The sequence below is a fragment of the Stylophora pistillata genome, chromosome 7 (assembly GCF_964205215.1).
Source record: "Stylophora pistillata chromosome 7, jaStyPist1.2, whole genome shotgun sequence".
In the NCBI taxonomy this organism is placed as follows: domain Eukaryota; kingdom Metazoa; phylum Cnidaria; class Anthozoa; order Scleractinia; family Pocilloporidae; genus Stylophora; species Stylophora pistillata.
In genome coordinates this window covers 1,320,085-1,331,547 of record NC_142525.1, presented here as the reverse complement: position 1 = coordinate 1,331,547, position 11,463 = coordinate 1,320,085, and the positions used below count along the sequence as shown (strand labels likewise).

At 37.7% G+C, this 11,463-nt stretch overlaps 1 protein-coding gene across 1 annotated transcript; it reads right to left on the bottom strand.

The window, feature by feature from the left end:
* Positions 1-1,392: 1,392 nt before the first annotated feature.
* On the bottom strand, positions 1,393-10,921 carry LOC111328451 (glypican-4). The gene is made up of 7 exons (XM_022932884.2): positions 10,488-10,921; positions 10,243-10,407; positions 7,658-8,346; positions 5,841-6,082; positions 4,883-5,058; positions 3,898-3,993; positions 1,393-2,844 (listed from the first exon to the last, which is right to left on the bottom strand). The coding sequence occupies exons 1-7, from the start codon at positions 10,633-10,635 to the stop codon at positions 2,648-2,650; spliced, it is 1,713 nt and encodes a 570-aa protein (XP_022788619.1). The 5' UTR covers positions 10,636-10,921; the 3' UTR covers positions 1,393-2,647.
* Between the last annotated feature and the right edge of the window lie 542 nt (positions 10,922-11,463).

Genomic DNA, 11,463 nt, shown 5'->3' with positions numbered 1-11,463 from the left:
GTTTAGTGTACAAATGTCTTATAGTTTCTCAGGCTTCTTATAAGAAATTGCTTCCATGTGAGATCAGTATAAGGTGGTTAGAGGGGATTTTCCACATCTCAATAGCCCATTTCTGAATTACCCTTGGCCTCATTTTCAAAATGGGTCCTGGTGCTCATCCTTTCATATGATTATAAGTTTTCATTCACGTTCAAATTAAAGTCATTTTTCACAAGAATGGTTGAGCACCAGGCCTCGTTTTGAAAAAGAGGCCAAAAGTAATTTGGAAATGGCCTATTAAAAGCACTTAAACCACTGCAACTCATTGAGAGAATTCTGCAGAGTAGAGGACATTCAGTGATCACCCCATGTTTGACAAAGTTGTCACAAAGTAGTCCCTTGTAGGCTAAAGCCACGTGCCCAAAATTAATTTGTAATAAGTCTGAGAGAAACAATGTAAATGAGAAGACTATCTAATGCAAACTGCTGTTTTACAGAATGACCTGTAGCCAACATCTTGAATGACATCCTTAGTTTAGTATGCATATTCTCCATACTGTTCTCTAGACATTTCCTTAGAAGCTAACATGGAGAATTCCTTAACAATCAAAAGCTTCTTTAATGGGTGATTATTTCCTTCTCATTATGACTTTAATGTGTGATTTGGGGTGATATTGCAAGAAATAAGTTGCCAGTGATTCTTTGGGATGAAAGGGAAAATGCTTCAAGGCAGCTTTTTGATGAATGAACAATCTTAATTGATAACAACTCATTACATGATCAGGCAAAGGATAGTTTTCCCCTTAATTTATGCTCTTTCTTGATTTTGTTGTCTCAACTGTGAACAAATTTTTTGACCAATGTACGACACAATCAGTACTAGTGGCAGTGGCCCAATGGTCACTGGATTGAGTGGTATGTATTTGAAACTCAGCTGTGTCAGTGTGTTGTTCTGAGGCAAGACACCTTACTCTCACCTTGCCTCAGAACAACACGCTGACACAGCTGAGTTTCAAATCCAGATCACTCAACCCAGTGGCCCAATGGTCACTGGGTTGAGTGGTCTGCATTTGAAACTCAGCTGCGTCAGCGTGTTGTTCTGAGGCAAGATGCCTTGCTCTCACCTTGCCTCTCCTCAGCTACGAGTCTAAATGGATACCAGCAATTTTTCAGGGAAGCCTTATGAAATGCTGGGGGTGGGGGTGGGTAACTTTGTGATGAACTGGGATCCTAAGGCCAGAGGGGTGGTGGGGGGTACTAATACTGCCAGTCACTTGATTCTATATGAAAACTGGGAAAAGCTTTGGCTGGGGGAAGGAGGGGGTGTACAGGCAATAGGCTCCACTACAGACTTGACCTTTTCACAACATGATCAGGATCATAACCAGAAGTTATTCTATCTCCATACCTTACTGCCGAAAAAATATCATTTATTTACAATGCATCGTTTCTGGCACAATTACTTTACTAACTATTCATAATTACAATCACTGATTCTACTTCATCATATGTTCACCTAGAGAAGAACTTGATGCCAAATGTCAAATGTCTTTTTTTACTTAATCAAAATAATGCTTTGAGTTAGCACACATTTTGGCTGTAAAATTGTCAATGAACAAACTGAGAATTATTATACTAGTTTCTAACACTATCAGTAGGTAATCAAGACACTATAAATAATTTGCTAATAAAATGAATTTTGGAGCTAGAGATGTTATGATTAGCTGGCGAGAAAAAGAAACTGAAGGGATGAAGATAAGAACAAAGGCATTTTTCAACCATACAAATGGTTTAGCCCAATGAGAAAGCTTACACTTAACAGCTTGAATCCTTCAAACACATTTTGAATCGACACTTATGACTGAAATATAAATGAACAGGTACTCTGTAAGTTTGTAGTTTGTAATCTACACAAAATACAGTGCCACGTTTAAGCAGCTGGTCAGTTTAGGCTTGAGCAATGTGATCAGGCCTATTCCTAAAAAATTATATATCTACATGGTTAATTTGACTGAGTTGTGGTTAAGCACTGCAAAATGTTTTCAATTGGCTTTTGTGATACTCAGACAAAATAATTTTCTTCTTACAGAAGCATTGCATCATAATCTTCCAAGTTTCCTTAAAAGCAGACCTTATATATGCCTTAAGACAAGTTAGCAAAATTGATTCAAGCTCAGATTGAAAAAACAATTCAAAAACAAAATTAAACTTTTGGCCATAACACATTGACCTTTACTTTCCTTGAATCATTGTCTAGAGAGAAAAGAGCTGCAAACACAGGCAACAAGGGAAGAGAAAAATAACTGTGGACATCTGAGCCACACAGTTCACCAGTTCACCTGTAATCAATGACTTTTGAATGATTATTGACCATTGAGAAATCATTTTATGGTAGTGTGCAATCTAAACAATGACTCAAAGAAGTCCACAGACAATATTTTCTTTTTGATCTCCCTCTTCCCTTATACACTCATCATTGTGCCCTCCTTCTGCTAACAATCGAGGCTCTGAAAATTTTGGTTACACTTTATGTTTTATACAACAATTTCGAAAGTCTTTGAACCAGGCCTTGCATTTCTGCCAGTTGTTTTTGTGGGAAAACTCTCCTGGATGACCCATTTTTTGTTGTTTCGATCCATTTGACATCAGAGTGACTGCTGAGGCGTTTCTACCCTCTTGTGAGCCATACCAACAGAAGTAGAGTTAGGATCTGCTGCCACGTGACCCCAAGAGATGAAGATGAATTACCCTGAGCTAGCACATCGCCAGACTTGCGAGTTGTCTTGGGGTCAACCCCTCCTGCCTGGGCTCTGTTGTCCATGCTACTGTTTGAAGGAGGTGCCGTACTAAAATCAAAGTCATCTTCTACAAAAAATAAAAACAACCAAAAGGTTAGAATGCATGTTGGGGTTTATCCCAAAAATACTAAATGTTGCCTATTTTTAAACTAAAAAACAAAAATTATTCCCTGTCAGGTGTCTAAATTCCTGGGGATGACCTTCCCAGACTCAAGCTCAAGAAAAAGAATAAAACCAACCCAAAGGACTTGAAAATAACAATAACCAAAAGGTTAGAATGCATATTGGGGTTTATCCCAAAAGCACTGAATGTTGCCTATTTTTTAACTTAAGGACACAAATTCTCGCAATGTCCAATCTTAAAAGTAAAGTCTGTTTACGAGCCTAGTGGTCCATTAGGCCAGTGCTTAACTCCGGTTTCTGTAGCATGAAGCGACTAGGAGTATTTCTACTCCCCCCTGGATGGGATACAAGTCCATGGCAGGGTTACCCCCAGCATTAAATTGCCGGTACCCATTTATACACCTGGGTGGAGAGAGGCACTGTGAGAGTAAAGTGTCTTACCTAAGAACACAACACAATGTCCCAACTGGGGCTCGAACCCGGACCACTCGATCCTGAGTCAAGTGCACTAACCATGAGGCCACCACGCCTCCACGTCCAATCTCAAAGCCGGTGTTAAACAGAGGTCAAGGAGAGAGCCTTGTAAGAATCTTGTCACATGTCTCTCTTTCTGACCTCTGTTTAACACTTTCTTATAATTATATTCAGTTTCTTAGACTTACATCATTGACATTCTATGTGTAGACCTTTTAAAATATTTTTGCTTTGGTAATAATAATAATTTACATGTGAAAGGGTTTGACAACTGAAAACACTGTGACAAAACAGACCGATGTCCCAGGTAAGAAAACATAAAAGTGAATAAAAATCTTCATACTGTAGTGTATCCTGAATAAAAGGCCAGGAATACAGTAAACCAGATCAAGATGGCGGTAAGAAGTGTTTCCAATCTGAAAGAAGACCTCGTGTACAATACCAAATATGGAAAACAGGTCTCGTGACACTAGCTTCTATGTAGAACAGGGAACCCAAAAAATAGGGAAAATCTAACACATACCCGTTCCAATGACATTTCGGTTTGGGATTTCTCCACTTGAAGTACTTCCACAGTCCTCGTCATCCTCACCACAGCCACTTTCACTGATTTCATTTCCTAATTATAAAAAAATAAACATAAATTAGAATTGATGACACCTACATAATTAATGCACATCCATGTAATTATATTCTTTTGAACCCTTGATACAATACACGTTTCTTTATTTTGCAATGCAATATACAAATAATTGAACATTAGGTAACCATTCTGTGGCCAGATTTAATTCACATTTAATCTTTTATATTTCAGAAAAGCAGTGCTGCAGCTTGAATTTGAAACACGAGTTGGACATTGAGTCATGTGATCAGATGAAATGTTTTAAAAGTTAAGCTTTTTTGGTCATAGGAAAAGTGATACAGTCAACTCTCTCATAAGCAGATAACCTCAGGAATCAGAAAAAGTGTCTGTTTCTAGAATTGCTTGCCCATGAAAATTATTCCCAGAAGCAGACATCAAAGAAAAGTTGGGTGAATCCACTTGTAGGAGAGTGTTATGTAAGACTCTTGTTAAAGTCAAACAAATAGATGAGCTTGTTTTCCTGCTGATGAGAGAGTATAAACAAAAGAAAAATCCAATTTTCAATCTGTGTCCATCTACGAGAGAGCATCTGCTTACATGCATTAATACAGAGTTTGACTAGAAGGCAAAAGAGGGAAATGACAAAAATGTGTTCATAAGAAGAACCGTTTGCTTACAAAAGTGTCTTTAGGTGGAGATTTGACTGCATGTAATTAATATTACTCATGCTACCTTCTTTTCTTCTTTAAAATTGTGCCTCTTCCTTGTTGAGATGCCATCCGAATGCTAGCTGTAAATTACTCACTCCAAAGGAAAGCAATGTGCCTTGCACTTCATTACATGATGTAATATTACACAAATTGTCTTCTTTGGCCCTTTTTTGCCCTTTCAACCCTAAAACCAAGTTAAAATATAAGCTGATTACCATTTGTTTCACCACTCCCACTGCCACTGCCACTTCCATCAACTTCATCGTCATCATCTTTTCTGACAATAGCCTCCTCCATCATAGCAATCTTGTCGTTAATCATCCTCTTAAGCAATGTCAAGTGGTTCTTACTCTCCCATGACAAGGATGAATCATCCTGCTTTGACTCGTACCTGTAGAAAATAATTTAACAGAGAATTAATTCACTGCAGAAAAAAATCTAAATGTATTCAATAAACAATGAAAAAACCCAAGAGTAAAACACTATGTGTTTTGGGAAGCCCTTAGTAAGATATCTGACCACTATGTAGATTCAAGTTAAGTGCAAAAGAGAGAGAACAACAAACTTTAGATGTTTTTAGGAAACTAATCTGAAAACAAGATCTGGCCTAATTAAATTATCAGATGACTGCAAAAATTGCATCCTGAGCAAATCATAATTTCTCTAATAATTGGTTTAATTGGATATATTTTTGTAGCAAAGGATTATGCGACAGAATTTTAGAACATTTTTTAGAACTTAAGATGTATCTTCATCTTTTTTAATCAATTTGTTCTAACTATCCTTATTTTAGTTTTGTATCAGTACTGGGTGATCACTACTTTTTTTGTAATGCATATGTATTTGTTCAGGGAAATGATCGGTGAAAGAGGAACTATACTGGGACTAAAATTTTATGAAAATTCAAAGAGAGCTTAATGTAAAGTGATGTAATAAATGTAAAGCTATAAAGAAGGAGACAAATTACAATTACAGTGAAAAGTTGAGACAAAATTGAAAAAGTCATGATAACAATGAAAAGTTATCTTATCAAATTCTTAATTTGGGCTCTCAAAATGTTTTAACTCTTTCTTATTGAGTGGTATTACATGCCCAAGTCTTGATGCTGCACAGAAAAAAAGAACAGTCACCAATAGTGGCTTCAAATTGAAATATCGACCACTAAGTCCTCACCTTGCCACAGATGTTCCATTCCAACAACTGTCAATGATTTTCTCTTCTGCAGCAAGACCATCAACTACACATAATTCCTGAGGTAACTCTTGGAAGAATAAGCTAAGAGAATTCAGCTTTATTCTAACATCATCCATTTTGGCAAAGAGTCGTATTTTGACGTGAGGAGTCGGTGGAACAGGTTCCTTATATGGAGAGGTCTTCACATCATCATAGGTAGGTTCACCACACTCCTTCAAAACCTGTTAATAATATTGATCTGAGTATTTACATCTTTAAGAATGTAATCTCAGCCAAGAATTTTGGCCAAACTATTTCACAAGTTCACCAGTTTTCAGTCTCAGAAAACCATGAACACCTAAAATGTGGCTGTAATTCTTGGTGTGTTTTTACCAACCAAGTATGGGATCAGAAACTGATGGGTAAAGTCTGTGCTCAAAACAAGTGGCCCATCCAGCTGGTCAGCATGTCCTCGTTTCCATGGCATGAAGTGACTAAGAGTATTACTACTCCATTGGAAACCAGTCAGTTGCAAGGTTACCCCCACCCTCTCCCACAGCATTTCATCAGGCTTCCCTGACAATTTGCCAGTACCCAGAAATTTATACTCCTGGGTGAAGAGATCCACTGTGAAAGTAAAGTGTCTTTCTTACGAAAATGAAAGCAAACCATGTACAAAACCTCACAGAAATTTGTGTTATTGCTTACAGTTGACATTTCTCTCGCCTGAATGGCTTATTTTCCTTATCACATTTTCTAACGTAGAAAGAAAGAAGAAGAAAGAAAGTCTTGAACACTCTAAACAACAAACGTGTCCAGTTACAATGATAAGGTTGAGATCGGACGTCAGCATTATCAGGTGCCTCTGGCAGCCGCTTCAGTCCATGTAATGATCTTGCCTTCCCTCCCATCCCACCCCAGGGGAGGACATCCACCACACAGTAATCTTGTGCGTGGGAAATTAACGTCTCCTACCCCTAACCCTGCAGGAGACGGGGCCTACCGTTTATTTGTCCTTATCCGAGAAGACTAGAATATCTATCCATTTCTTGATATTATAGAAAGCAGAAGCAACCAAGAGAATTCTTCCCCCCAGATGAGATATTAATCTGGAACAGGTTACCACCCCCTCCCCTTATTACCTCAAGGTTAGCTCAATTGGTTAGAGCACTGGATTGTGTTGTGTGGGAGGTCGAGGGTTTGAGCCCCAGTCCGACCAATACTCGTGGTCTTAAAATAAGTGAGGAGAATTTGCTACCTTTCTATAATCAAGAAATGGATAGATATTCTAGTCTTCTCGGATAAGGATGAATAAACTGTAGGCCTCGTCTCCTGCAGGGTTAGGGGTAGGAGACATTAATTTCCCATGCACGAGATTACTGTGTGGTGGATGTCCTCCCCTGGGTGGGATGGGTGGGTATTGGTCCTGAAAAGCCCCTATGGGGAGTGGTCAATTAACCTATGTATGTATGTATGTATGTATGTATGTATGTAAAGTGTGACTTGATTTTCGTAGAACAGTGCTCAGTACATAGAAGTAGAGCAAAGTATACATTGAGGGAGGAAAAAGACAAGTAAACTACTGATGAGTGGGCGACCACGAAACAGGCTTGTAGGGATGAACTTGTAGTTTACTTGTCTTTTCCTTCCCACAATATATGTATGTATGTATGTATGTATGTAGTTTTCCCTCTACACTCCAAAGCAGAGAGAGGCAATCTGTGACCCAGCTAGGGCTCGTTCCAGACCTCTTGACCTAGAGTCCATCACACTATATTTCTCAAATCCTGGAGATCAGATTCTTCATGCAACCTTACCTGTGGCCTGATATTAGCCTTCTGGAATAACATATATGTGGCAGCACTCCATAAATCTGAGTGAATAGAGTTTAAATAGTTCTCCAACTTCGAGTTTCCAACTTCTTTGGTGAGTAACAGGACAGTGTCTGTTAACTGTCCCCATTTTGACTGAAGCTGAATTTCAGAGAGCAGACATTTTCTAGTTGTATCCATACAAAACCCATAACATGGCTTCACTTGGGTAAGACCCTGGCATAATGAGCAAAATTTCATCTCCACCAGACCATTTCTGCATTCATCTGTGATGTTGAACTGTTGAGCCATGCGCAATACCTCTACTTCAAACTTCAAGCCTTTGAAAAGGCCACGCACTGGCTCAAAAACCTGCTCAAAAATACCCACCAATTCTGCTGGGCGAGTACCAAATGGTTTAATCTTATCCATGTTATCTTTTAAGCACTGCTTATATTTTGCCGAGAGAGTATTTCCACCTGGATTTAAATATTTAAACAGCATTGAAAAAGAACTGCGAAAGAATGTATTCACAATTTCTTCCAAGTCTTGTTTATCATCAGCAAAATAGTTTTCAAGGTCTTGGAATAATGTTGATATGGCACTGACTTCATCTGCAGTAAGATTGGGTTGTTTTCCCATTAAAAAGGTGATACTTTGTCTGTTACCTTCTTCCATCAGGCTATGAAAATGCCCTGGAAATGAAAAAAATGTCATTTCAAATCAATGAAGAGGAAAAATAGAAAAAAACTGTTCAAATCGTTTTTATAATCAAAATGTTTAGCAAAACAAAAATTTCAATTTGATTTCAAATTAAAGTCAAATAAAAAAAATGCAATTAAAATATAAAATGATAAACAATTACTGCACCCCAGTTGAAAATTGGGTCAAACATCTACAACATTAATTCAATGGACTATTCCACACAATGCTAATTAATTTTTAAAAAAATAATACTCTAGGGTTAGAATTTTATTTAACTCATACCTATCAGCAAGGGCAAATTAACATTGTGAACTTCTAACTGAAGGGGTCATTTGTGGAATGCCCACTGTGCAAAGGAAGATAAGTTGGTAGCTAAAGAAATCTAAAAGTTTCCACACTTTAAACAATATGACTTTTATATTTCTATCGAAAAAAAATCTAAATACCAGAACTAGTTGGTATTAAGTTAATAAGACTTCAGATGCAAAACAAAAATTAAGTGGTCACTTGTGGTTAACAAACAGCAATAGCATCAGCAGACAATAACGTTCTTCTCTTTATATTATTTACATAAAAAGAAATTGGCTTAATACGTTCCAGATCTTTCGTCATTTATACCTAAATTTGCATATTTACTTTATTAAACGTAGAGAACGAAAAGAAAGGCTCTAAAGTTCTATTTCAGATCAAAACACAGGGCAATTAGTTTGGTTCAGAAACATTTGACTTTACAGCTACCCTGTATGGTGCACCGTATCTACCTATTTCAAGAAAACTCCCGCTGGGACAAGGAGCGCTTCAAATTTTTGATGATTTATATCTGTTCATTAATTTAGAATGTCAAACATATGAGATTGGAATTGTCGAGCCCGTAGGCGGTTCTGATGCGATGATAGAGACGACCTTCTAAGCAGAGGATACTTTTTCAATGCTTCTGAAACACGCGATCACGAACATAGATGCACAAGGTTTACTTCATGTCAGTTATGTTTTTATTGTTTTCTAATGATCTCAGGCGTCTACTGTCATGATTTGCATAACCCAACTTCTACACCAGATTTCATCGCTAGATTAAGCAACGAGAGCACGATTTATTTTCGTAATGACTGAATTATTCATAATAAACTTGTGCGTTGAGAAGTATTGTAGAAAATCACAATATTCAGACATTCTCGTGGAATATATATGTAATAAAATACGAATATCAACGACAGAGCGGTTATGGCAGTAATGTCTTAGATTAAAGGCCGGAAACAAGCGCTCGCACCAACCAAAATCCTTTTCCTTCGCGATCGAATGATCGAGACTATAAGCGAGTTTTCAGTGAGGTTTTTTTCATGTTCAGGATGCAGCTGTAAGGTTCTTAACTATTCTATATCCATTATGCAATATGCGTTCGTTGAATTGTTGAAAGAAACATCAGAGAGAAGAAAATTGACTCATTAGGCGTCAGAAAATTGCACTCGAGACTCGATATGAAATCAAGGAAGGGTACTGAGTAATAAAAAAACTAAGTTTGCTTTTTTAAGCAAATCAACACACTCGAGAAAGGAAAAACAAAAAGAAACAATTCCGAGCATGCTTGCGCCACAAGCTAAAATGCTCAAGTGCCTCGTTACTTTAATACCCCATAGGAAATTCGTGTGAAGGGCAATTGATTAAGCAAGGCATTGTTCTGAAGACCTCGAGAGAGCCCGAGATTTTTTTGTTTGAATGTGATGTTGCTTCTTCTTCTACTTTAGGTTACAATTACTAATCAAACCGCAAATCCGAAGGCAGCTGCGATCACTCAAGTAGCCTAGAGAATTTGTTTACACAAAGCAAATAATAAAGTGCTTTTCAACAACTTACAAAATAGTTGAACGAGTCATGGATCGATGGCTTACCTTTCAAATCATCAAAAAGTGATAACATGTCTTTCTTTGCAGCCATGTATCTAGTTTGCAATCGAGTCTTAATATTCTTTGCGGCTTTGATACGAAGAGAATCTTCCGTTTGTCTTGTACAGCATGTTTTTTCTGTGTAACTAACACAAACTTGCGGCTCCTCTCCTATCAAAGACAAATTGTGTCAAGAGTAAGTTGGAAAACACAAGACCACAGATGAAATATTGGTGTATTTCTCTTCTAACCTTTAGCAGGAACTTTTGGATTCCATAGGGTGTTTGTTCCAAGCTGTTCAACTGAACAAGACAATTGCTGAGTGCTGCATTCGCCATGCCAAGCTTTCAAAATGAAACCGAATAAACAAACCACGTGAATTTTGTGAATAAAACCCATTTTGCGCCGCTTGTTAGAGTACTGAATGTGTATCAAATAGCCTAACTTTCACGTTTGTCGGTTACGCGAGGAACTAAGATACACAAAGTGATAGCTACTTCACTTTTAGATACGTTGTCATGTCCTAAAACGTCACTCGTCTGCGCTACAGACAATATATAGTTGAAAGGGTAGTGAGTCTAATGGGTGTATCCGCAGAACCCTTTCATTCATGCAACGATAATTAATTGAAACAATGCAAACAGTCAATCATGAATAAGCGATGAGCGAAACAGCTGTGCGGCATCTTTGACTAATAACAGAAAATAGAGAAAAAATATTTTATTGGGCGAACGGGGGCGGAATGTGGTACGGCACTGGCAGGGAGTGATCGTTAATTCCGGTTTAAGGTTTCCTGACTCAGCTTTCAGTAATCACAGGAACTTGCCCTTTTCAGCTTTTTTAGGAAGAGAGATTTACTCTAATCCTTACCTAATGACTTTATCAATGCAAGCTAGTTACAACGAGTTTTTAAGATGAACATCAGCAAATGAAACTTGAATTATCCATCAAGTACTATCCATGTTTGCATTGTAGGCTGAGAAATTCTTCATCTTCCCTTACAGACAATTGGGAACCCGAGGAAAACTGTGGAATATAATACGTTTTCTTAGTCCTTCCCGAATAGATGAATTACGTAAGAGGCGGTTCATGCTTAAAAGCGAGAAGTACAACCTCTCCATTTATCATATTCTCAGTCTTAAAAAAAAAACGCAAATTATCCAGTTGGGATAACATCAAATCTTTTACCTTGAAAGATAAAGAGTGAAGTCTGTTTCGGATAAACTC